This window comes from Scyliorhinus canicula, chromosome 3, assembly GCF_902713615.1.
Source record: "Scyliorhinus canicula chromosome 3, sScyCan1.1, whole genome shotgun sequence".
NCBI lineage: Eukaryota > Metazoa > Chordata > Chondrichthyes > Carcharhiniformes > Scyliorhinidae > Scyliorhinus > Scyliorhinus canicula.
In genome coordinates this window covers 138,422,140-138,446,315 of record NC_052148.1, presented here as the reverse complement: position 1 = coordinate 138,446,315, position 24,176 = coordinate 138,422,140, and the positions used below count along the sequence as shown (strand labels likewise).

General features: G+C 46.3%; 1 protein-coding gene across 5 annotated transcripts in view; it reads right to left on the bottom strand.

Annotated features, from left to right (window-relative positions):
• zmp:0000000660 (arf-GAP with Rho-GAP domain, ANK repeat and PH domain-containing protein 2) overlaps nt 1-24,176 on the bottom strand; it is a 494,698-nt gene that overhangs the window by 343,969 nt on the left and 126,553 nt on the right. For 3 of the 5 annotated variants that reach the window (XM_038791442.1, XM_038791438.1, XM_038791440.1), the window contains exons 4-5: nt 13,309-13,385; nt 4,758-4,840 (exon numbers count right to left, since the gene is read on the bottom strand). In XM_038791442.1, coding sequence (XP_038647370.1) covers nt 4,758-4,840; nt 13,309-13,385 — 160 coding nt within the window. The remainder of the gene's footprint in view (nt 1-4,757; nt 4,841-13,308; nt 13,386-24,176) is intronic. The other 2 variants (XM_038791439.1, XM_038791441.1) reach the window with 1 other exon arrangement.

Here is a 24,176-nt window from a genome sequence, read left to right as displayed (position 1 = left end):
CATAATTGGGTAGGATGTCGAAGCAGGCACCGATTTGTGATAATCATATGTTTGAGCTGGAAAGGCTGGATGCCAGGTTTCAGGCTGTGTGGATAAGGGGGTGGATGGCATGTTTCTGTAGGGGTGGTTCGTGAGCCTGGAGGAGCTGTCAGTGAAGATTGCATTTTCGCGGACGGAAAGCTTTAGATATCTGCAGGTGAGGGACTTTGCAAGGAAGGTTTTCCCGTCATTTCTGGTAGCACCGCCATCCTCACTGTTGGAAAGCGTTTTGACGCTCACAGGGTTGGAAGAAGGGAGTACCTCGGGAATTAACGGGAGGATAATGGCGGACAATACTTTGTCGCTGGCGGGGATTAAGGCTAAGTGAGAAGAGGAGCTGGGAGTGACAATGGAGGCGGGGGTGCGCTGCGAGGCCTTGGGTAGGATGAACGACACTTCGTCCTGCCTGAGACTAGGGTTGATACGGTTGAAGGTGGTGCACCGAGTACACATTTCTTTTAAATTCTAATTAAGGGGCAATTTAGGGTGGTCAATCCACCTACCCTGCACATCTTTGGATTGTGGGGGTGAGACCCACCAGACACAAGGAGAATGTGCAAACTCCACACGGATAGTGACCTGGTCCAGATTCGAACCCGGTCCTCAGAGCCAAGACAGTAGTGCTAACCACTGTGCCACCGTACGGCACTAGACCGGGCACATTTAACTCGGACTAAGTTTAGTCAGTTGTTTGAGGGGGTGGAAGATAAGTTTAAGTGCTGTTGCAGGAGGTGGGCAAATCATATGGATATGTTCTGGGCATGTCTTGAGCTAGTGAGATTTTGGGTCTTCTTCTTCAGCACCATGTCAGAGTTTTTACAGATGGATTTGGAGCCCAGTCCCTCAGGAGCCATATTTTGGGTGTCAGACCTGCTGGAGTTGCAGACGGGTGTGGGGTTGGATGTCTTAGCCTTCGCCTCGTTGATCGTTTGCAGGTGGGTTCTGGTGGGAGTTGAGGTCAGCTTCTCCACCCAGTATCTCAGTGTGGCTCGGGGACTCTCAAAAGAGAAAGTTAAAAACACGTTAAGGTGAGCAATTGAGGGGTTCTACAAAAGATGGCCGTCTTTTATTGTGTTCTTTAAAGAGCTAGTCACCATCAACTGTTTGGGGGGGGGGGGGGGGGGGGGTTAATGCTGCTGTTTGTTGTTTGCTCTGTTTTATGGTTTTGTATTTATTAAAAGTTGTTTAATAAAAATATTATTTCAAAAAAGTAGTCAGTAAGGGGGTCAGTTAGCTAGGTCACAAGTGTGCTTCAGAATCATGCCAACAGCATGGATTCAATTCACATTCCGGCTGAGGTAGACTTGAGTCCTGTCTCCTAGTCCTTCCCTGACAATGGAAGACAAGAGCAAACCACCAATGACAAAAACTGCCAAGGAAACAGCTGTCGGAGCACCCAGAGGAAACCCACCCAGACCTGGGGAGAAAGTGCAAACTCCAAACAGACAGTCACCCAAGGTTGGAATCGAACCCGGGTCCCTGCCGCTGTGAGGCCGCTGTGAGGCCGCTGTGAGGCAGCAGTGCTAACCACTGTACCACCGTGCCACATTCAGTTTGAGAATGTAGAAAAGACATTCAAAATGGTGAGCACTGCAAAAGGAAATCCAAATACATTCAGAGCACTAAAAGGAGAAGGCAACAAGCAGAAGTGCTTTGAAAACAAAAATATAATTAGAGTAGTAACAGGGAGGGAAGAAATAAAACAATATGCTGAAAGATTGAGAGGAGGAAGATCGAATATGGCATGGCGGGTGGAGTATAATTGGGAGGAATGGCCTATTTCTGTAATGTCTATTCTATGAATTCATATTTGTAAGAATTGGAGTTGAATCAATGTATAATATTACTCCCACATAGTACAATAATACAACAAATCAAAAACAGCACCGTAACAAAATGGGCTCAAGCGACCAAAATTTGAGTGGCAATCCTACCTCTACCACAATTGAAGTTTTATTTTACAATGCTTATCACGCTGTAGGTTACTCTGCTTTAGACAAATAAAATAGGCCTTCTCAACACTATTTTTAAAAATGCATTTGCCATGATGAAGCAGTCAGTCACTTTAATGCAGCAGCTGATTTCTCGAACCAGAGAAAAACTTGAGACAGTGAAGTCAGAAAGACATGCTGTTCGTTGGGCAGATTTTTCAGTATAAATAGATGACATGTCCCGACAGAGGAAAAAGCAACTCTGTACTGTGCTGTAAACAAAGGTGTGAGATAAAAACAACAGGAAAGGTCACTTAAGAATTCTACTGATAAGAAGGTATTTTTAAAATGTTAACATTTGTCGAACAACTGTGGACTGACTCCATGCCATCTCCCACATTCTATCGAGGGTGCAGGAGGGGTCGGGGCAAAGCTGCAAGCTGTGAAACATTGGCATGGAGACAAAATTACTCCACTTTTGAATCCAAAATTTCATCTTGGGAATTCTGCAATCTGCACAGAAAATTCCATTGGTTGGCTTGCACCACCTCGGAATTGACACCGTTATCTCTCGTCTGGGCACTGGAAGCAATCCTGACAAACTAACAAACACAAATGTGCAAGTGTCACAAAGGCTGACGTCAAGAGGCATCATTTTCTTGTCTCTACCGCAGAAACGGCAAACAACCACGGCTGGGCCCGCATGTGATGTTTTGCTGGTCACTTTCAGACTAGCTCTCAATACGGTTTTCTGTTGTTTATACTTAAAGATACTTCAGGACACCAGGGAAATATTGAAAAGCAATCCATGATGAGAAATAAGTAACCGGGTTCCTATCCGTGCGTAATATATACCTGGGGGGGGGGGGGGGGGGGGATAAGGCAGAAAGGTAATTTTGAACACACTGCAACAAAGCATTGGGAGAGAATGTATTTGAAAAGAGCTGGTATAAATTACTTCCACGCCCATTTACATTTTGTTACATAATAGAGGGATCACAGAGGGAAGGAGCAGATACTTGATCTGGCCTACTCGTAAGAACATGTCTGGTTACAGTCACGAAGTTCCTGGCAATTCCTGATGAACAGCCAGTGGTTAATTGCTTCCTGGTTTTCAGTATAATGAACAATCTATCACTTCAATACTTAGTTATAATAGTAATCTTTATTGTCACAAGGAGGCTTACATTAACATTGCAATGAAGTCACTGTGAAAAGCTGCTATGCCGTCTACTGCAACATTTTACATGTATGACACCAAGGTACAGTTCTGGAAGTTCACCCAACCTTTTCTTAATTAAATAAAGCATTAATCAGATAACTGCAAATACTGCAGATCTAAAGCAAAGAAAAAGAAAATGCTGTTTACATTGCAGAGTTTGAGAGTGCAGAGCTTTTGGTAGAATGAGCAACATCCCTGTAAGCAAAAGACATTGGGCAATTTCTCAGTTTGGGCGACTATTTCTCCAGCCGGAGCGAAATTGCATCTGATTTCCACTCCTGCTGGGTCTCTGGGGACGTCTATTTATTTAGGGAACCTCTGGGGGAGGGAGGGTGGGTCACTTAATTTAAGGGATCTCTGTTGGGGGGAGAAGGGGGGCAGGTCTCAGATTGAGGACCGGAGAACCACGAGGGCCAGGATAATATGGTGCACGGCCCGGTAATTGGAATCAAATGGGTCTTAATGACCCATCATTTCTCCCCAACGCTGGATTCTCTGCTGTATTGGGAACTCTGCTGCTGGTAACTTCCCATAGCAGAGTACCATTAAGAAATGGGTGTTTTTATAGAATAACTGTAGTGGGTGTACCTTTAAGAAATGTTTATTACTGCAGTGATGTCAGAGTGTGGGTGGAGCTGGACTGTGTCAGCTTTAAGATTCACTTTGAGAAAAGCTTGGGTGTGTCTGTGTTTTTTTTGGTTTTGTTTCAGTGTTAGAGCTAAAGCCAGGCAAAACAGGTGTACTGTTGTTATCTCTGACATCAAAAGACTATCTCTTGATCATTTGGAATTCAGAATTATAAAGGTTCGCAATAGTGAATTTAAACCTGATCTTTGTGCTCAAGGGTCTTTTGTCTTCTGGATGTTGTTTGGGAATGTATTTCAGGATTATTTAGTGTTGTATTCTTTGGGGGTTGTATTTGAATTAATAGTTGCTAAGATACTCACTGTATGTTTTAGAAAGGTTAACTTGAGTTCATAGAATAAACATTGTTTTGCTTTAAAAAATCCATTTCCATTTCTGCTGTACCACACCTGTAGAGTGGGCCGTGTGCTCCCCATAACCACAATCTATCGAAAGTTGTGGGTCAGGTGAACTCCATGATGCACTTTGGGGTTCTCTAATCCCTGACACATAACAAACACAAGACAGAGAATCCAGCCCATTGTAAAAATGAACTACCGGACTTCCCTCTTTGTGGATCTGACTGACGAGCTGTACACTCCCAGAATTTTCTGTTTTTCTAATATATATTGTGGAGCTGCTCAGTGTAAATATATCCACTATATACTAGAACGGTCTGGGATTTGAATTTGCTGAGTTTGTGTTATGTAGATAACACGACTAAACAACAGCACACATGAAAGATTGACAGCCGCTTGTGAAAAGCCATGAACCAAACTTTGAATATTTGTCCAAAGTGAAAAGGTCGAAAATGTTCAAATTTAACTGCAAACCTGTATGGATAGGTACAGGAAGGTAGCCTTGATATTAATGGTTTTTGATGTAGCAGGTTATTTAAATCATTAAATATTTGTTATAATAGAAAGATTAAATATTTCAACCTTAGTTGATTGCTTTTCTCTTGTTCTTTATTCTCTCTTATTGACTTTTCCACACCATGAGGATGTTGGTTGCTCAAAATCTCCTGATGAAGATAAAAGATCCATAAATAATTGCAGGAATTACATTTTTTATGATGGAAAGAATGTCTGAGCATGAATGTAAGAAGGGAAAATATAACAAACTATTAATAATTGCAGTACAGAAACAACTGGCCAATCATGTTTCGGAGAGTGTATTCTTCCATCTGATGCACCTAATCCTGCCCCACTCTCCAGCTCACTTCCCAGTTTTGAATGTTTTGCCAGTTTTGTCTTTTTAAAATAATTTTTGCAAACTGCTTTTTTGTTAAAAGATAAATTTTCTATAAAGAATTAATTTCATACTGTATAAATTACTGTGATACCCAATACCATTAAACAATAAGAAACTATTATTTACTGCTTTCGGTTTGCTGCTGTTGCTTATTGTTATGATTTCAGGAAGGAACCTGCGCCCAGGGGAAATTCGGAAAGAACCTGCGACCAGGAGTAATTCAGAAGGAACCCACGCCCAGTGGAAATTCAGAAGGAACCTGCGCCCAGGGGAAATTCGGAAGGAATCTGCGACCAGGGGAAATTCAGAAGGAACCCGCGTCCAGTGGAAATTCAGAAGGGTCCTGCACCCGTGAGAAATTTGGAAGGAACATGCGCCTGGGAAAAATTCAGAAGGAACCTGCACCGATTGGAAATTCGGAGGGAACCTGAACCCAGGAGAAACTCGGAAGGAACCTGGAACCAGGAGAAATAATAACAATAATAATAATAATAATAATAATAATAATAATAATAATAATCGCATATTGTCACAAGTAGGCTCCAATGAAGTTACTGTGAAAAGCCACTAGTCCCCACATTCCGCCACCTGTTCAGGGAGGCCGGTTCGGGAACTGAAACCGCGCTGCTGGCATTGTTCTGCATTACAAGCCAGCTGTTTAGCCCACTGTGCTAAAACAGCCTCAGAAATTCGGAAAAACCCTACACCCAGTGGAAATTCAGAAGGAACCTGCGCCCGGTGGAAATTCGGAAGGAACCTGCACCTGGTGGAAATGCAGAAGGAACCTGCAACCCGTGGTAATGCGGAAGGAACCTGCACCCAGCGGAACTTCAGAAGGAACACGCGCCCAGGGGAAATTCAGAAGGAACCCGCACCCAGTGGAAATTCAGAAGGAACCTGCGCCCAGGGGAAATTCGGAAGGAACCTGCGACCAGGGGAAATTCAGAAGGAACCCGCGCCCAGTGGAAATTCAGAAGGGACCTGCACCCGTGAGAAATTTGGAAGGAACATGCGCCTGGGAAAAATTCAGAAGGAACCTGCACCGATTGGAAATTCGGAGGGAAGCTGCACCCAGGAGAAATTCAGAGGGAACCTGAACCCAGGAGAAACTCGGAAGGAACCTGGACCCAGGAGAAATAATAATAATAATAATAATAATAATAATAATAATAATAATAATAGCTTATTGTCACAAGTAGGCTCCAATGAAGTTACTGTGAAAAGCCCCTAGTCCCCACATTCCGTCACCTGTTCAGGGAGGCCGGTTCGGGAACTGAAACCGCGCTGCTGGCATTGTTCTGCATTACAAGCCAGCTGTTTAGCTCACTGTGCTAAAACAGCCTCAGAAATTCGGAAGGATCCTACACCCAGTGGAAATTCAGAAGGAACCTGCGCCCGGTGGAAATGCAGAAGGAACCTGCAACCAGTGGTAATGCGGAAGGAACCTGCACCCGGTGGAAATGCGGAAGGAACCTGCACCCAATGGAAATGCGGAAGGGACCTGCACCCAGTGGACATTCGGAAGGAACCTGCAGCCAGCGGAAATGCGGAAGGAACTTGCACCCAGCGGAAATGCGGAAGGAACCTGCACCCAGTGGAAATTCGGAAGGAATCTGCACCGAGTGGAAATTCGGAAGGAACCTGCACCCTGTGGAAATTCGGAAGGAATCTGCACCGAGTGGAAATTCGGAAGGAACCTGCACCCTGTGGAAATTCGGAAGGAACCTGCACCCTGTGGAAATTCGGAAGGAATCTGCACCCTGTGGAAATGCAGAAGGAACCTGCACCCAGTGGAAATGCGGAAGGAATCTGCACCCGGTGGAAATGCAGAAGGAACCTGCACCCAGTGGAAATTCGGAAGGAACCTGCACCCAGTGGAAATTCGGAAGGAACCTGCACCCAGTGGTAATGCGGAAGGAACCCGAACCGGGTGGAAATTCGGGGATGGTTTAGCACACTGGGCTAAATCGCTGGCTTTTAAAGTAGACCAAGGCAGGCCAGCAGCACGGTTCAATTTCCGTACCAGCCCCCAACCCCCCCTCCCCCCCCGAACAGGCGCCAGAATTTGGCGACTAGGGGCTTTTCACATTAACTTTCTTAAAGCCTACTCGTGACAATAAGCGATTTTCATTTTTCATTTCATTCGGAAGGAACCTGCACCCGGTGGAAATGCAGAAGGAACCTGCACCGAGCGGAAATGCGGAAGAAACCTGCAGCCAGCGGAAATGCGGAAGAAATCTGCACCCAGAGGAAATGCGGAAGGAACCTGCACCCAGAGGAAATGCGGAAGGAACCTGCACCCAATGGAAATGCGGAAGGAACCTGCACCCTGTGGAAATTCGGAAGGAACCTGCACCCAGAGGATATGCGGAAGGAACCTGTACCCAGTGGAAATGCGGAAGGAACCTGCACCCAGCGGAAATGCGGAAGGAACCTGCACCCAATGGAAATGCGGAAGGAACCTGCACCCAGCGGAAATGCGGAAGGAACCTGCACCCAGCGGAAATGCGGAAGGAACCTGCACCCGGAGGAAATGCGGAAGGAACCTGCACCCAATGGAAATGCGGAAGGAACCTGCACCCAATGGAAATGCGGAAGGAACCTGCACCCAATGGAAATGCGGAAGGAACCTGCACCTAGTGGAAATTCGGATGGAACCTGCACCCGGTGGAAATGCGGAAGGAACCTGCACCCAATGGAAATGCGGAAGGAACCTGCACCCAATGGAAATGCGGAAGGAACCTGCACCCAGTGGAAATTCGGAAGTAACCTGCACCCAGTGGAAATGCGGAAGGAACCTGCACCCAGAGGAAATGCGGAAGGAACCTGCACCCAGAGCAAATGCGGAAGGAACCTGCACCCAATGGAAATGCGGAAGGAACCTGCACCCTGTGGAAATTCGGAAGGAACCTGCAGCCAGCGGAAATGCGGAAGGAACTTGCACCCAGCGGAAATGTGGAAGGAACCTGCACCCAATGGAAATTCGGAAGGAACCTGCACCCAGAGGATATGCGAAAGGAACCTGCACCCAGTGGAAATTCGGAAGGAACCTGCACCCAGTGGAAATGCGGAAGGAACCTGCACCCTGTGGAAATGCGGAAGGAACCTGTACCCAGTGGAAATGCGGAAGGAACCTGCACCCAATGGAAATGCGGAAGGAACCTGCACCCTGTGGAAATTCGGAAGGAACCTGTACCCAGTGGAAATGCGGAAGGAACCTGCACCCAATGGAAATGCGGAAGGAACCTGCACCCTGTGGAAATTCGGAAGGAACCTGCACCCAATGTAAATGCGGAAGGAACCTGCACCCGGTGGAAGTGCAGAAGGAACCTGCACCCAGCGGAAATGTGGAAGGAACCTGCACCCAATGGAAATGCGGAAGGAACCTGCACCCAGCGGAAATGCGGAAGGAACCTGCACCCAGCGGAAATGCGGAAGGAACCTGCACCCGGTGGAAATGCGGAAGGAACCTGCACCCAATGGAAATGCGGAAGGAACCTGCACCCAGTGGAAATATGGAAGGAACCTGCACCCGGTGGAAATGCGGAAGGAACCTGCACCCAGTGGAAATATGGAAGGAACCTGCACCCAATGGAAATGCGGAAGGAACCTGCACCCAGTGCAAATATGGAAGGAACCTGCACCCAATGGAAATGCGGAAGGAACCTGCACCCAGTGGAAATATGGAAGGAACCTGCACCCAATGGAAATTCGGAAGGAACCTGCACCGAGTGGAAATGTGGAAGGAACCTGCACCCAATGAAAATGCGGAAGGAACCTGCACCCAGCGGAAATGCGGAAGGAACCTGCACCCTGTGGAAATTCGGAAGGAATCTGCACCCTGTGGAAATTCGGAAGGAATCTGCACCCTGTGGAAATGCAGAAGGAACCTGCACCCAGAGGAAATGCGGAAGGAACCTGCACCCAGAGGAAATGCGGAAGGAACCTGCACCCAATGGAAATGCGGAAGGAACCTGCACCCTGTGGAAATTCGGAAGGAACCTGCACCCAGTGGTAATGCGGAAGGAACCTGAACCGGGTGGAAATTCGGGGATGGTTTAGCACACTGGGCTAAATCGCTGGCTTTTAAAGTAGACCAAGGCAGGCCAGCAGCACGGTTCAATTTCCGTACCAGCCCCCAACCCCCCCTACCCCCCCTGAACAGGCACCAGAATTTGGCGACTAGGGGCTTTTCACATTAACTTTCTTAAAGCCTACTCGTGACAATAAGCGATTTTCATTTTTCATTTCATTCGGAAGGAACCTGCACCCGGTGGAAATGCAGAAGGAACCTGCACCCAGCGGAAATGCGGAAGAAACCTGCAGCCAGCGGAAATGCGGACGAAATCTGCACCCAGAGGAAATGCGGAAGGAACCTGCACCCAGAGGAAATGCGGAAGGAACCTGCACCCAATGGAAATGCGGAAGGAACCTGCACCCTGTGGAAATTCGGAAGGAACCTGCACCCAGAGGATATGCGGAAGGAACTGTACCCAGTGGAAATGCGGAAGGAACCTGCACCCAGCGGAAATGCGGAAGGAACCTGCACCCAATGGAAATGCGGAAGGAACCTGCACCCAGCGGAAATGCGGAAGGAACCTGCACCCAGCTGAAATGCGGAAGGAACCTGCACCCGGTGGAAATGCGGAAGGAACCTGCACCCAATGGAAATGCGGAAGGAACCTGCACCCAATGGAAATGCGGAAGGAACCTGCACCCAATGGAAATGCGGAAGGAACCTGCACCCAGTGGAAATTCGGATGGAACCTGCACCCGGTGGAAATGCGGAAGGAACCTGCACCCAATGGAAATGCGGAAGGAACCTGCACCCAATGGAAATACGGAAGGAACCTGCACCCAGTGGAAATTCGGAAGGAACCTGCACCCAGTGGAAATGCGGAAGGAACCTGCACCCAGTGGAAATGCGGAAGGAACCTGCACCCAGTGGAAATGCGGAAGGAACCTGCACCCAGAGGAAATGCGGAAGGAACCTGCACCCAATGGAAATGCGGAAGGAACCTGCACCCTGTGGAAATTCGGAAGGAACCTGCAGCCAGCGGAAATGCGGAAGGAACTTGCACCCAGCGGAAATGTGGAAGGAACCTGCACCCAATGGAAATTCGGAAGGAACCTGCACCCAGAGGATATGCGGAAGGAACCTGCACCCAGTGGAAATTCGGAAGGAACCTGCACCCAGTGGAAATGCGGAAGGAACCTGCACCCTGTGGAAATGCGGAAGGAACCTGTACCCAGTGGAAATGCGGAAGGAACCTGCACCCAATGGAAATGCGGAAGGAACCTGCACCCTGTGGAAATTCGGAAGGAACCTGTACCCAGTGGAAATGCGGAAGGAACCTGCACCCAATGGAAATGCGGAAGGAACCTGCACCCTGTGGAAATTCGGAAGGAACCTGCACCCAATGTAAATGCGGAAGGAACCTGCACCCGGTGGAAGTGCAGAAGGAACCTGCACCCAGCGGAAATGTGGAAGGAACCTGCACCCAATGGAAATGCGGAAGGAACCTGCACCCAGCGGAAATGCGGAAGGAACCTGCACCCAGCGGAAATGCGGAAGGAACCTGCACCCGGTGGAAATGCGGAAGGAACCTGCACCCAATGGAAATGCGGAAGGAACCTGCACCCAGTGGAAATATGGAAGGAACCTGCACCCGGTGGAAATGCGGAAGGAACCTGCACCCAGTGGAAATATGGAAGGAACCTGCACCCAATGGAAATGCGGAAGGAACCTGCACCCAGTGCAAATATGGAAGGAACCTGCACCCAATGGAAATGCGGAAGGAACCTGCACCCAGTGGAAATATGGAAGGAACCTGCACCCAATGGAAATTCGGAAGGAACCTGCACCCAGTGGAAATTCGGAAGGAACCTGCACCGAGTGGAAATGTGGAAGGAACCTGCACCCAATGAAAATGCGGAAGGAACCTGCACCCAGCGGAAATGCGGAAGGAACCTGCACCCTGTGGAAATTCGGAAGGAACCTGCACCCAGCGGAAATGCGGAAGGAACCTGCACCCAGCGGAAATGCGGAAGGAACCTGCATCCAGTGGAAATTCGGAAGGAACCTGCACCCAGTAAAAGTTGGGAAGGAACCTGCGCCCTGTGGAAATTCGGAAGGAACCTGCACCCGGGGGAAATTCGGAAGGAACCTGCACCCGGAGGAAATTCGGAGGGAACCTGTACCCGGGAGAAATTCGGAAGTAACCTGCACCCGGTGGAAATTCCAAAGGAACCTGCGCCCAGTGGAAATTCGGAAGGAACCTGCACCCAGTGGAAATTCGGAATGAACCTGCACCCAGGGGAATTCATGGTTTCTTCTATCTTTATCAATTCACACCACATTAATTGAAGATCATCAGTTATCTCCCTTTTGTAAGTCTGATGCAAAATCACAGTAAATCCTGGCTGGAACATACAGTGCAGAAGGTGGCCGTTCAGCCCATTGATTCTGCACCGACCCACTTAAGCCCTCACTTCCACCCTATCCCCGTAACCCAATAGCCCCTTCTAACCTTTTTGGTACACTAAGGGCAATTTATCATGGCCAATCCACCTAACCTGCACGTCTTTGGACTGCAGGTTAAAAGCAGGGAACTAACAGAGCTAGTTTTGGAAGGAAGCTTGACAATAAATCAAACCTATATAAATAAGATGACCAATGTAAATGTACAGTATTATTTTGTACAATTCTAAGTTGTATAATTATCAAAATGTTAAGGTATACTGGTTAAACTACATGAGTTCAATTACAACCACTGTTCTGTTCATTCATGAGCTGTGAAATAAACAGTATAATGACTTCTATATGGCCTTGTCTTAAAGGGGTTCTTGCTCTGCCTGCAAAACAATTGCAGAGGCATATATGGGGGTACAAGCAAAGACAGGAATATCCAGTTCAAATCACAGGGAAATATTATTGTTCTTACCCCTGTCACTACTGTATTGTTCGATATGTGATACAATGAGTAGACTCAAACATAAAGTACTACAGTATCTACTGGAGTGACTAGGACCACTGTATCCAAACAAATGCTTAGAGTGGGACACTAAACATCCAGTTATGAGTCGTCAATTCCATGACACATATTATACATTATTATTGCAGAATAACTCATAAGCAGGGGCTGGTTTAGCTCACTCGGCTAAATCGCTGGCTTACCAAGCAGGCCAGCAGCACAGTTCGATTCCCGTACCAGCCTCTCCGGACAGGTGCCGGAATGTGTCGACTAGGGGCTTTTCACAGTAACTTCATTGAAGCCTACTTGTGACAAGAAGCGATTTTCATTTCATTTCATTTCAAATTACACCAATTATTAATTTTACTAACCTCCGATTGATATTGCAACTATCAGGATGATTACAGCTTTCTGCACATATCTCATATAGTTCACTCAATGATTTATTTAACAAGTTTTTTAGACTTGTTGATATGAAACGGACACTGTAGATTATCATTGTTAAACTAAATTGACAAAACTTTTTTTAAAAAACATTTAGAGTACCCAATTCATTTTTTCCAATTAAGGAGCAATTTAGCGTGTTCAATCCACCTGCCTTGCACATCTTTGGGTTGTGGGGGTGAAACCCACGTAAACACAGGGAGAATGTGCAAACTCCACACGGACAGTGACCCAGAGCCGGGATCGAACCTGGGACCTCGGCGCCGTGAGACTGCAGTGCTACCACTGCGCCATCATGCTGCCCTCTAAATTTCCAAAACTGCCAACAACCTTTGACTGACAACAGCTCTGGTCCCTGGTGCCAATAGTTAGCCAATTAGGTTTAAAAGTGGATTTTCTCATTTTGTTTTAATAAATTCAAGATCCCTACAGATTAGGAACCTTGTTCGTTTTACACAATGCCCTTGGACAATTTAAACAATATTGTGGCGATCAACAGAGGCAATGTATAATGTACCCATCAAAATAACATCCATCAATTTAAGGAAGCTCAAGGGGTTGAACTTTAGTAACTAGTTCGTCGATATCCTTGGTGACAACAATACAAAGAAATTATTCTGAAGTATTACATTACTGTTAAAGTATAATAATACTAATGATCCGGTAATAATATATCAATGTTAGCCCAAAATTTAACAATTTCCCCGTACAGAATAAGATTCTGTTCAGAGGTTTTAACAGGAATACAGATACAGCAGCCATTCAGTTAGTCCTCTTTTAGACACAGTCCATTATATATTCTTTTGTAATTTAAACTCACCTGATCATCTTCAGGTGTGTGGTATAAGAAAGTTTCCCCATATGGGCTGATAAGTGACACCTTATTTTCATCTGCTGCTTTGAAGAGGAAAAACAAAATATTTTAGGCTAATTAACCCTGGATACTTAAAACCATATCTTGCATAATACGTTTTTGCAGTAACATGTCAACATTATATACTGAAGCGATGCATGACCTTAATAGAATAAGAATTACTGTCAAACATTTGTATTAATATGCATACACAGGACACCAGTTAACTTGGAAGGGATGAAGGAGGCAATGCAATGAAATCTGAACGTAGCTTTAAGTCAATGAGCAATATTCAAAGACTTTAAGAAATTCAACTAGATACTGAGATAATCTTAACACATTTCAACTTTACCCTTGCATCTGCAAAACACATTAACATAGCTAATTTGGTGATTTGATTGAAATTTGCAAAGACAGTAACAGGTCCAGCCCCACAATCATACTGCCATGACAACCACAAATCTGCATTTAAAGCATTTTGGAGGAGACAAGCAAGGGAAATGGCATTCATTAATCAAGTGTTGAAAAATATATCACTAATTGCCAAGAGATACTTCAAAGCTGCAGTTTCAGCCACACCCTCTGCATCTTAAGCAAGCAAAACTAACACCCACGTATATTGAGCAAAACAGACAACGGAAGCATCAGTGAAAGCAATTTGTACCAGAGGCCAACATTTGAAGGATAGATGAAAAATTACTCCCAAAGTTAACACAAAATGTAAAACTGATCGCCTTAATTGGTGCAGGAGGCCAATTGTTGTCAGGGCACCCAGTTCAAGAATATGAAGTTTAAATGTTTTACTTAAAATATCGCCATCTCTTCAATGGTGAATGTGCGGCAGCATATATACACAGTCTCAAGAGAATCATGAATAGCGAGCCAATTAGCGAAGAATTTACTTTCAATGCCTGCCCTTCTCCTCAAAAGTTGCTGATTCATGGGCAAAGTTTAATTGAGTCGCACTCTCCAGTACCTTAATTTAATAACAAGAGACGAGATAGTGCATATCAGCCTGCTATTTAATAATTTCAGCATCATAGCTGTGATCAATCCTATCTTCAACAAATCTTCTCACGCATGCAGAGAACCACTGGACAGTGCTCCAAAGTGGGTTTGTCTGCAGGTTGTCCCATTACCTAGACCAGGGAACAGAGGTCATCCTCCTGTAACCCACCACCGATCATCTATTTTAAATACTGCAGGCACCTAGTTTCAAGATGCCACCATTAAGGAAATAAAAGCAATCAAAAGTGAAAGAAAATAGGAAAGTGGAAACTGGGCTCTAGAGCTGGGAAAGGAGAAGACCATCTTTTAAGACAAAGTATGAGCACTTGGGAACAGTAACCAGAGAAGAATGCACATCTGTCTTGCCATTGAAATGGTCTAATTGATTTCTTTGTGCTTAAGAGGTGTGAAATTGCCATGTGCAGCATTGCTGCAGAGGCCTTGGGCCACTCTACCTTTCTAACACATGTGGTGCTGTCAGATAACAAAGGGCAACCCATGTGGGCTGGGAAACCTTCAATGGAAGTCATCCTGATGTAATGTAGGTCAATCGGATGATAAGACATCAGGAATTGAAATAGTCATGACCTTATTAAAGGCACAGCGAGTTCAATGAGTTGAATCGCTTCTGCCTGCTCCTAATTCTTATGATCTTTTGATTAAGTCTGGTAACCAAATGTGCAGGCATCTCTTTATTGTTCACTCTGCAAAAAAGAAGCATAAGTACATGAAGCTGAAAAATGGGATCCAGAGGAGAGTTATTTAAAATGCAAGGCACCCAATTTTCAGGCACAGCAATTTCTTAGAACTTTGTCTTTGCAAAGTGTCTCGCAGCTCACTGTGTTTTTGGAGGTTTTAGGTGATTTTCCATATTAACGGATGGGGGGGGGGGGGGGGGGCACGAGGGGCAGTGCATTTGGTTACCTATGCACACAAAGGCAGTAACTGGTGTGAGGACAGCAGTGGCAGTGGATCTGCCACACAGCAGGAAAATGGAGCAGAGGCTGCGCAGAGGGCAAGCTCTATACCATTCGCCTACTGACTTGGAGCAAGACTCCTCCATGCTCATTGACAATAACAGGAGGTTGTCTGGCAGACCCATCAATACAGCTACCATCTCGGTTTGTATGTCCATTCTGCATTCTCTCTGCTCTGGCTCATCGAGGTAATCACCTCAGTTCTCTGCAGCAGTACAAGTCTACAACTTTGCACCCAAGGGGGTTGGCGAACAAGCTATCCTTTACCCTTAACTGCAGGCAACCCGTGCCTAGATGACTCACAATATGCTGATCTCAACTCTATATCCACCTCTAAGGTGCCAAAATTGGAGCTGGTGGCTGCTACCTGCATATCACGTGAAAGGGCGTCTTCGTCGTTGCTGTACTGTTGTTCTCTTCCACTACCTGGGGCTCCTGTGGCTAGCAGGTGACAATTCGTGGATGTCTGAAAGCAGGAATCAGACAGAGAGTTTGGACAAAGGAAGGGATTTGGGGTGCATGGCAAGAGGTCCATGGCCATAGCATTGCCGTTTGGTCATCCTGTCAGATAGCACAATGAGGGTGAGCTGGGAATGGAGAAGGGGGCATCAAGCTCGAAGACACAGTCGTCCACAATGTTCTCAGCACTGCTGGATGCCACAGGTCATATTGTGAAGCCACTCTCCGAGGCAGTAAATTATCGGGTGGGATTGTCTGGCCACCCAGCCACGTGTTTCTCAGCGGCGGAAGGTGGTGTGTCGTTCGGTGGAAGCAGAATTCTCTGCTCCCGCCACTGTCACTGGGAATTCCCATTGAAGCCACCCCATTCTGCCAGGAAACCTGCGGCAGAGGGTATACTGCCGGTGGAGCAAGAAAATCCCAAGTTCCAACCCCCCTCTGTGCACCAACCCGCACAGCGGGAAATCCTGAGGGCAGGATTTGATGCAAGATTGCCTTGACTCACTGGAGCAATGGGGTCAGTGCATAATTGAGGTGCCCCACCAAAATCCATCAGAAAGGCTCCCTCCCCCCACAATACAAATCCTTCCCCCGAGTAACAGTTCCTCATCATATCAAAAGCAGCTAAGTGCTTTCAGAGCAAAAGTGTTTGTAAACATTGTGGTTCACATCAAAGCAGGGTACTTGAGATACATTCAAGTATGAAGGGAAAGATAGATCAAGAATCTGCAAAGCATTTGTCTCTGGAGTAATAAAACTGTCAATCAATGGCTAATGCAGTTTATTGCTATGTAAAATTGAATGGAAGATTTGCATTTCACAGACTGTCAGGGGATTGAGACCCCATTCATGTGTACTAGGATTTGGAGGGAGCCTTGGACACTTGTAACAGCTGCTAATTTAAACACATCTGTCTGAAGAAGCAGATGTTAGTGAAATGCAATGCTTTTTTACTCTACTGCCTGGACTGCTCTTTCAGCTTTCAAACAGGAGCTCTGGCCACCCTCAGCATGCATACTGGGCAGGGGTGACCCTTTCTTCCCATGGTGGTGAATGGGCAGGATGCCCATAATTGTAAACGGGAGGGGGGGAGGGGGGACACAACACAGGATTTGCACTGGTGGTGCAAACCAGCTAATGGACCTCAGGATTGGGTCGACCTGAAAATGGCGTGCACAATTCCCACATTCCAACGGAATCTGGCGAGCTCTGCTCAGTGCATAAATTAGCATGGTAAATGAGAGGAAATGGTACCTGGGCACTGTTCCTAGTCCCAGCAGAGACCAGTAGCGAGTCTCCACTGGCAGGAGCAGTCTCTAGAACAGAGAATCCATAGCTCTATTACGTGCTGCTTATTCTGTTTGGCATGCATATAGTCCTGTGTTGTAGCTTCGCCAGGTTGACACCTCAGTTTTAAGTTTGCCTGGTACTGCTCCTGGCATGCCTTCCTTGCACTCTTCACTGAATTTATGCACATGTACACCCAGGTCACTCTGCTCCTGCTCCCCTTTTAGAATTGTGCTCTTTATTTTATATTGTCTGTCCATGCTCTCCCTAAATAATTCACTTCCCACTCCCCTGCATTGGATTTCATCTGCCAACTGTCTGTCCTTTCCACCAACTTCTCCGTGTCCTTCAGACGTTTTGGCTGTTCCTCATGATCAGCAGATTGCAGCAAGCATTGAAACATCCAAAAATGCAACAGCTACCACGGACACCAAGATTTAAACGCAATTTACCGAGTTGAGAAAATCTGCCACAAGGATTAAGTCAAAATCATTCAGAACAAAAAATTCAGCCTGTATCACGTCATTAAATGAAGGCGATCAGGAAGAAAAGATTTGGTGTCTCAAAAAGCAAGTTAATGACTACTAGCAGTTAGGAGCTAGCCAGAGTCCACCCCCATCTAAACACAGGTCTGCTGTAACAGAACCCACTGCAAGCAAGCTGAAGCACTCTGTCAGGACATTGTGTTTCCAGGCTTTATGTTTGGAAAGGAGAGGCCAGACTCTTCAGCATCGAGTGAATCTTTGGATCCGGTTTAGGAGGATTGGCTAACTGGCAATTAGGGGGTTGGTCAAGGACAGTGTTCTGCCTGACAACAGTCAGTGCTTGGCTCCTGCGTGATGCATTCTGAGAGAATTTGGCAGAAATTATTAGACCTTGGAAAGGGAAGGAACTCTCTCTCTCTCTATCTCTCTCATTTGAAGTAAAATCACTGCTTTATTGTGCTAAAATCAGTGAATGCCTGTGGACTTGAAATGATCCTTAGTTTACAGAGAAAGTAGAAAATCTTGTCAGAGAAAATCATTTCAAGCCTAGAAGGAACAAATACCAAAACAAAAGCCTGAACTTCAGAAAAACACTAACTAGAAGTTATCCCAGTGCTTCAAAGATCCTTTATTCTTTTATCTTAATAATAATTTATTTCCCTCCCAATCATCATTTTCTCTGTGTTGTTTTCTTGTGTGCGTGTGTAGAGAGTGGGGGTAGATAGGAAAGGGCGGTTTGGAAAAGGGTATTAGATAGTCAGTTATATTTTCTGCACGTTTATTTATAATCCCGTCCATAACAAAAGGTTACTTGTGTTAAAGTTACAAACCTGGTGAGTGCAGTTTATTGGGCTCAGCCAAGGACCTTGGGTATTTTAAAATAACATCTAATTTCACCTGTGTTGTGACTCCAGGTCAAGTGTGGCTGGAATTGACTGCGCAGTAGCCCAGGGTGTTTTAACATGATTTCATAGAATTTACAGTGCAGAAGGAGGCCATTCGGCCCATCGAGTCTGCACAGGCTCTTGGAAAGAGCATCGTACCCAAGCCCACGCCTCCACCTTATCCCCATTAGCCAGTAACCAGACCCAACACCAAGGGCAATTTTGGACACTAAGGACAATTTAGCATAACCAATCCACCTAACCTGCACATCTTTGGACTGTGGGAGGAAACCGGAGCACCCGGAGGAAACCCACGCACACACGGGGAGAACGTGCAGACTCCACACAGACAGTGACCCAAGCCGGGAATCAAACCTGGGACCCTAGAGCTGTGAAGAAATTGTGCTAATCACAATGCTACCGTGCTGCCCACAATGTGTGATCGTGGCCAAAAATCGATCCTTCCTCACAGTAGCATCAATTCTCAATTCACAAACTTATCGTGAAGCTGCGTCACTATTAGGCTTGTCAGCTCTGGTTTGACACGTTCCTAAAGATTTAATCACGTGACATTTGATCACCTCACAACCAATCAGGTGACGCCCCAATGTGATGCTTAGTTATATGACATTTCCCTCTGTTTGTGAATGTTGTTGCATTTACCTTGGTTGAGTTTATCAACAAGCTTAGAGAAAAGAATTTGACATTTTTTTTCAAAAGTGAGACAAATAATTTATAAATCAAAGAAAGGTGACAAAGGAACTGAAAGATTTGCAGTTAAGTAATGTTTTAATCACTTTTGCAATGTTTCTACAGATTGCTGCAATGAGAAACACCAAGTAAATAACACTGATTTCATAACTTCATTACCGTGTAAATATAAGCCTACTTGTGACAATAAAGATTTCAAAAACATTGTGGACTTTTTTTTTGCTGACTTTTTACAGCACATAGCAACTTACAAAGCTAATGAAAGTTCCGTTCCAGTACCTCCTGTCATAATATACACACAAGTATATGATAGTGCATAGACACACACTGACTGACATACTGAAAGACCAATCAACACACAGAACACAGCAGCCAATCACCAGGCAGGGCACGGTCACTCTAAAGCCAGAGGGCACTAGTTTTCCCGCTCATTCGGGATGCAGCCTCTGAGACAGACAGAGCCCGCAGTCAGTAGCACAAACATCCACCATGTACGAGCCGTATAGGCTGGTCAGGTTAGCCATAGGTCTTCAGTCAACCTAACATAGTGTCGACCCACAGTGCAAGTATGTTTAACGGCTCATAGTTAAATAAAATAGAGTTGTACTTCTACAAGTGTTGGTAGCCTGTAGGGAGCAGCAGCAAAGTTTCCTGACTCTTGCAATAAACACATTTTGTACAACAACACACATCACAGGCAAATATGATCTCTTCCTTCCTCAGTATATGTTGCTGTCTCTCAGTCCATTAGTGTGTGTTGCTTTTATATTGGTGTATTATTCCGACAAGATTCAGAAACTTTGGCCGCAATCTGACCAAACTCATTCGAAGTGCGGTAGCGAGCGGGAATTGCCGGGTGTTATCCAATGGCCAACCCAGTGAGGCTATCACCGTTATCTAACATTAATTAGACCACTTAACGATGCCCCACGGGCTTCATGCAAATGGCTAATGAGCGGGAGAGCAGCACTTAAACCAATCCCACAGAGCAAACCCTAGACAGCACGCAGCCAAGCCACCGTGGAGATCAGCACCACAATTCAAGGATGCCGACCTGGCCAGGCCAGGAGATGGTGGAGCCCAGGTGGGATACCCTGTTCCCCCTAATGGAGTCGGCGGGTCAGCGGCAGCGCAACTAGTGCCGCCTGGGAGGCAGTGGCAGCCGCCGTCAGCTTGGGGAATGTCACTGGGAGGATCGCCACCCATTGCCGCAAGAAACTCAACAACCTCCACTGGTCTGAATTGGCTCCTTAGTACCCCCTGGCACCCACCAACGCACACTACCGATGCCTAGCAGTGGTGTCCACGTCTGTCCCCCGCCATCCCCCACCCCCTCTGCCAGGCACGAAGTATGCAGGGTTCGGCTCATGGTGTCACCCTCTCTGTCCCCGCAGGAGAAGTTGGAACAGACGAAAAAGGACCCAGACGGACAGTGGTGTACTGGACCTCAGGGTCCTCAACCCGTACGAGGAACGAGCACCAGAGACTGCGGGAGTGGCCGAGAACAGAATGTTCGGCGATGTCAAAATCAGCCTGAGCCACAGTGGTGAGGATCGATCAGCCTCCAATCAGATGACATGCCACATGTGAGTTGTTCATGCGAGCCAGCGACCCTTTCCTCCAACTGACCACATGTCCTTCCTCCCACAGGATCTCAATGAGATGGTGCCGGCCCACCTGAGGCAGCCCCTCCCCTGCCATACCAGAGATTACTTCCGAGGAGAGTTCCGAGGATACCACTGTCGGGGCATCACAGCTGTCATCCCCACTTTCCACCTCGGCGAAAGTCGTGGACAGGCTACTGGAGCACAATCTGGTGAGCTCCTCACTGTTGCTGATGCACATCCGGTGGAGGCAGGAATGTCCGGGGAGACAGCAGTCAGAGGTCTTCTGGATCCCAGGAGTCAGATGCTAAGCCTCTGAACCAGGCTATCCTGGAGCTGATGCAGTCGATAGGGTGCGGACGTGAGATTTAGAGGGGGATGTCAGTGACACAGCGGCATTCCAGCATGTTAATGGCCGATTGAAGGAGTCCCAAAGGCTTAGGGCTCAGGAGATTGTGCCAGCAAAGCGTGCCACTGAGGCATGGAGCACAATGTCAGCGCCATGAGCGGTGGTGTCCAAAGCACGGCTTAGTCAGTGACGGCCAAGACGGAGAGCCTCCCCAGTCCAACATGCTCTCTTGACGCAGGGATGTCCCCAGTGCTGTGGCCCAGGTCTTGGTTGTAAGACCATAAGACATAGGAGCAAAATTAGGCCATTCGGCCTATCGAGTCTGCTCCACCATTCAATCATGGCTGATGTTTCTCATCTCCATTCTCCTGCCTTCACCCCTTATCCGCCGATCCTCTTATTAATCAAGAACCTATCTAACTCTGTCTTAAAACCACTCATTGATTTGGCCTCCACAGCCTTCTGCGGGAAAGAGTTCCACAGATTCACCACCCTCTGGCTGAAGAAATTCCTCCCCATCTCTGTTTTAAAGGATCACCCCTTCAGTCTGAAACATCCAGTGTAAACATCCTCTCCATGTTCACTCTATCCAGGCCTCTCAGTATCCTGCAAGTCTCAATAAGATCCCCACGCATCCTTCTAAACTCCAATGAGTACAAACCCAGAGTCCTCAACTGCTTCTCATATGACAAGCTCTTCATTCCAGGGATTATTCTTGTGAACATCCTCTGGACCATTTCCAAGGTCAGCACATCCGCCCTTGGATACGGGGCCCAATACTGCTCACAATATTCCAAATGGAGTCTGACCAGAGCCTTATATAGCCCTAGAAGTACATTCCTGGTCGTGGATTCTAGCCCTCTCGACATGAAGTCTAATTTTGCATTTGCCTTCCTAACTGCTGACTGAGCTTGCACATTTAACCTTAAGGAGAATCTTCACTTGAAGTCGCTTTGTGCTTCTGACTTCCTAACCCTTTTCCCATTTAGAAAATAGTCTATGCCTCCATTCTTCCAACCTAAGTGCATAAACTCACATTTTTCCATATTGTATTTTATCTGTCACTTCATTGCCTACTCCCCAAGACTGTCCAAATCCTTCTGCAGCCCCTGTGCTTCCTCAAAACGACCTGCCTCTCTGCATATCTTTGTATCATCTGCAAACTTAACAGTGCCCTCAGTTCCTTCTTCCAGATCATTAATTGTATATTGAAAAGTTGTAGTCCCAACACCGACCCCTGAGGCGTATCACTTGTCATCATCTGCCTTCCTGAAAAAGATCACTTTATCCCCACTCTCTGCCTTCTGCCAGTCAGCCAATCCTCTATCCATGCCAGTATCTTACTTTTAACACCATGGGCTCTTAACTTATTTAACAGTCTCTAGGCGGGACCTTGTCAAAGGCCATCTGTAAATCTAAATAAATCACGTCCACTGGTTCTCCTTTGCTTAAGTTCCTTGTTACCTCCTCAAAGAACTCTAACAGATTTGTCAGACATGACCTCTCCTTGACGAAGCCGTGCTGATTCTGTCCTATTTAATCATGCACTTCCAGGTAATCTCATCTTTAATAATGGACTCTAAATTCCTACAAATGACTGAAGTCAGGCTAACCAGCCTATAATTTCCTGTCTTCTGTCTCCCTCCCTTCTTAAACAGGGCTGTTTCATTAGACATTTTCCAGTCCTCTGGGACACTCCCTGCCTCCAGTGAGTCCTGAAAGATCACCACCAATGCTTCCACAATCTCCTCAGCTATCTGTGGTTAGGACCCTGGGTGTAGTCCATCTGTTCCATGTGATTTAAGCACCTTCAGACCTTTCACTTTCCCTAGAAACTTCTCCTTAGTGATGGCCACTACACTGATCTCTGTCTTCTAATTCTTCTGAAGTTCTGGTATCCCACTGGTGTCTTCCACTGTGAAGACTGATGCAAAGTAACTATTCAGGTCCTCTGCCTATTACTACTTCTCCAGCCTCATTTTCCAGTGGTTCAATGTGTATTCTTGCCTCTCTCTTACCTTTTATATATTGAAAAAACTCTTGCCATCTTCTTTTATATTACCAGCTAGCTTACACTCATATTTAATCTTCCCCGTCCCTATACTGCTTTTTCAGTTGTCCTCTGCTCGTTTTTACATGAAATAACACAGGACATATGATAGATACACAAATATATAGACACAGACATTGGGTGAAGCATACGGAGTGCAGTACTCCTTAGTAGATGTATGGAGATATCATTTCAGTCCATGAGAGGGTCATTCAGGAGTCTGGTAACAACGGGGAAGAAGCTAATTCTGAATCTATTAGTGCATGTTCTCAGAGTTTTGTTTCTCCTGCCCAACGGAAGAGGTTGGAAGAGAGAATAACTCGGGTGGGAGGCACCTTTGATTATACTGCCAGCTTTTCCAAGCGGGAGGTGTAGACAGAGTTACTGGATGGCAGGCAGGATGCTCCTTCCCCTCCTTAGCATGTTTCCTCCTCCTTGGGATGAATTTCTGTTGTGCCTCCCAATATCCCCCAAAAACTCAGAACATTGTTGTTCCACTGTCTTCCTTTCCAATCAACTTTGGCCAGCTCCTCCCTCACATTGGCTGCTGGATCTGTGCTGTTGCTGCCTCCAGAGTTCAGGGCAAATGTCCAGGCCTCACAGTCAGATTAGGATGCCAGGCTGTCACAACCCCTACTTCATGGCACGTGCACCCACAGGGATCCACGCAGGATTTTAAAAAATTAAACGGTCAACAGTAACAAAGATTTTAAAATCAACTAACATAACATTCCACATATCACACTAACCATGAAACAACAAGGAAACATGACCGTTCGATATTGATACCAATACAGAGCTCTATCAGCGCATTTTTACAAAAAACAAACACGCGGTATGTGTTATCATGTCCAGAACTTTATCGTAGAAATAATCTGTCCATCAATGTGTTACTTGTTCCACGCATCAGTGCCATTCTCCATCCAGGAACCGCAGATATGCAGGCACTCCCACACGGCCCAATCTCACCAAAACCAAATCTTGGCATTCACATAGTCCACGGCTGTTCAAGGTGCAGTTA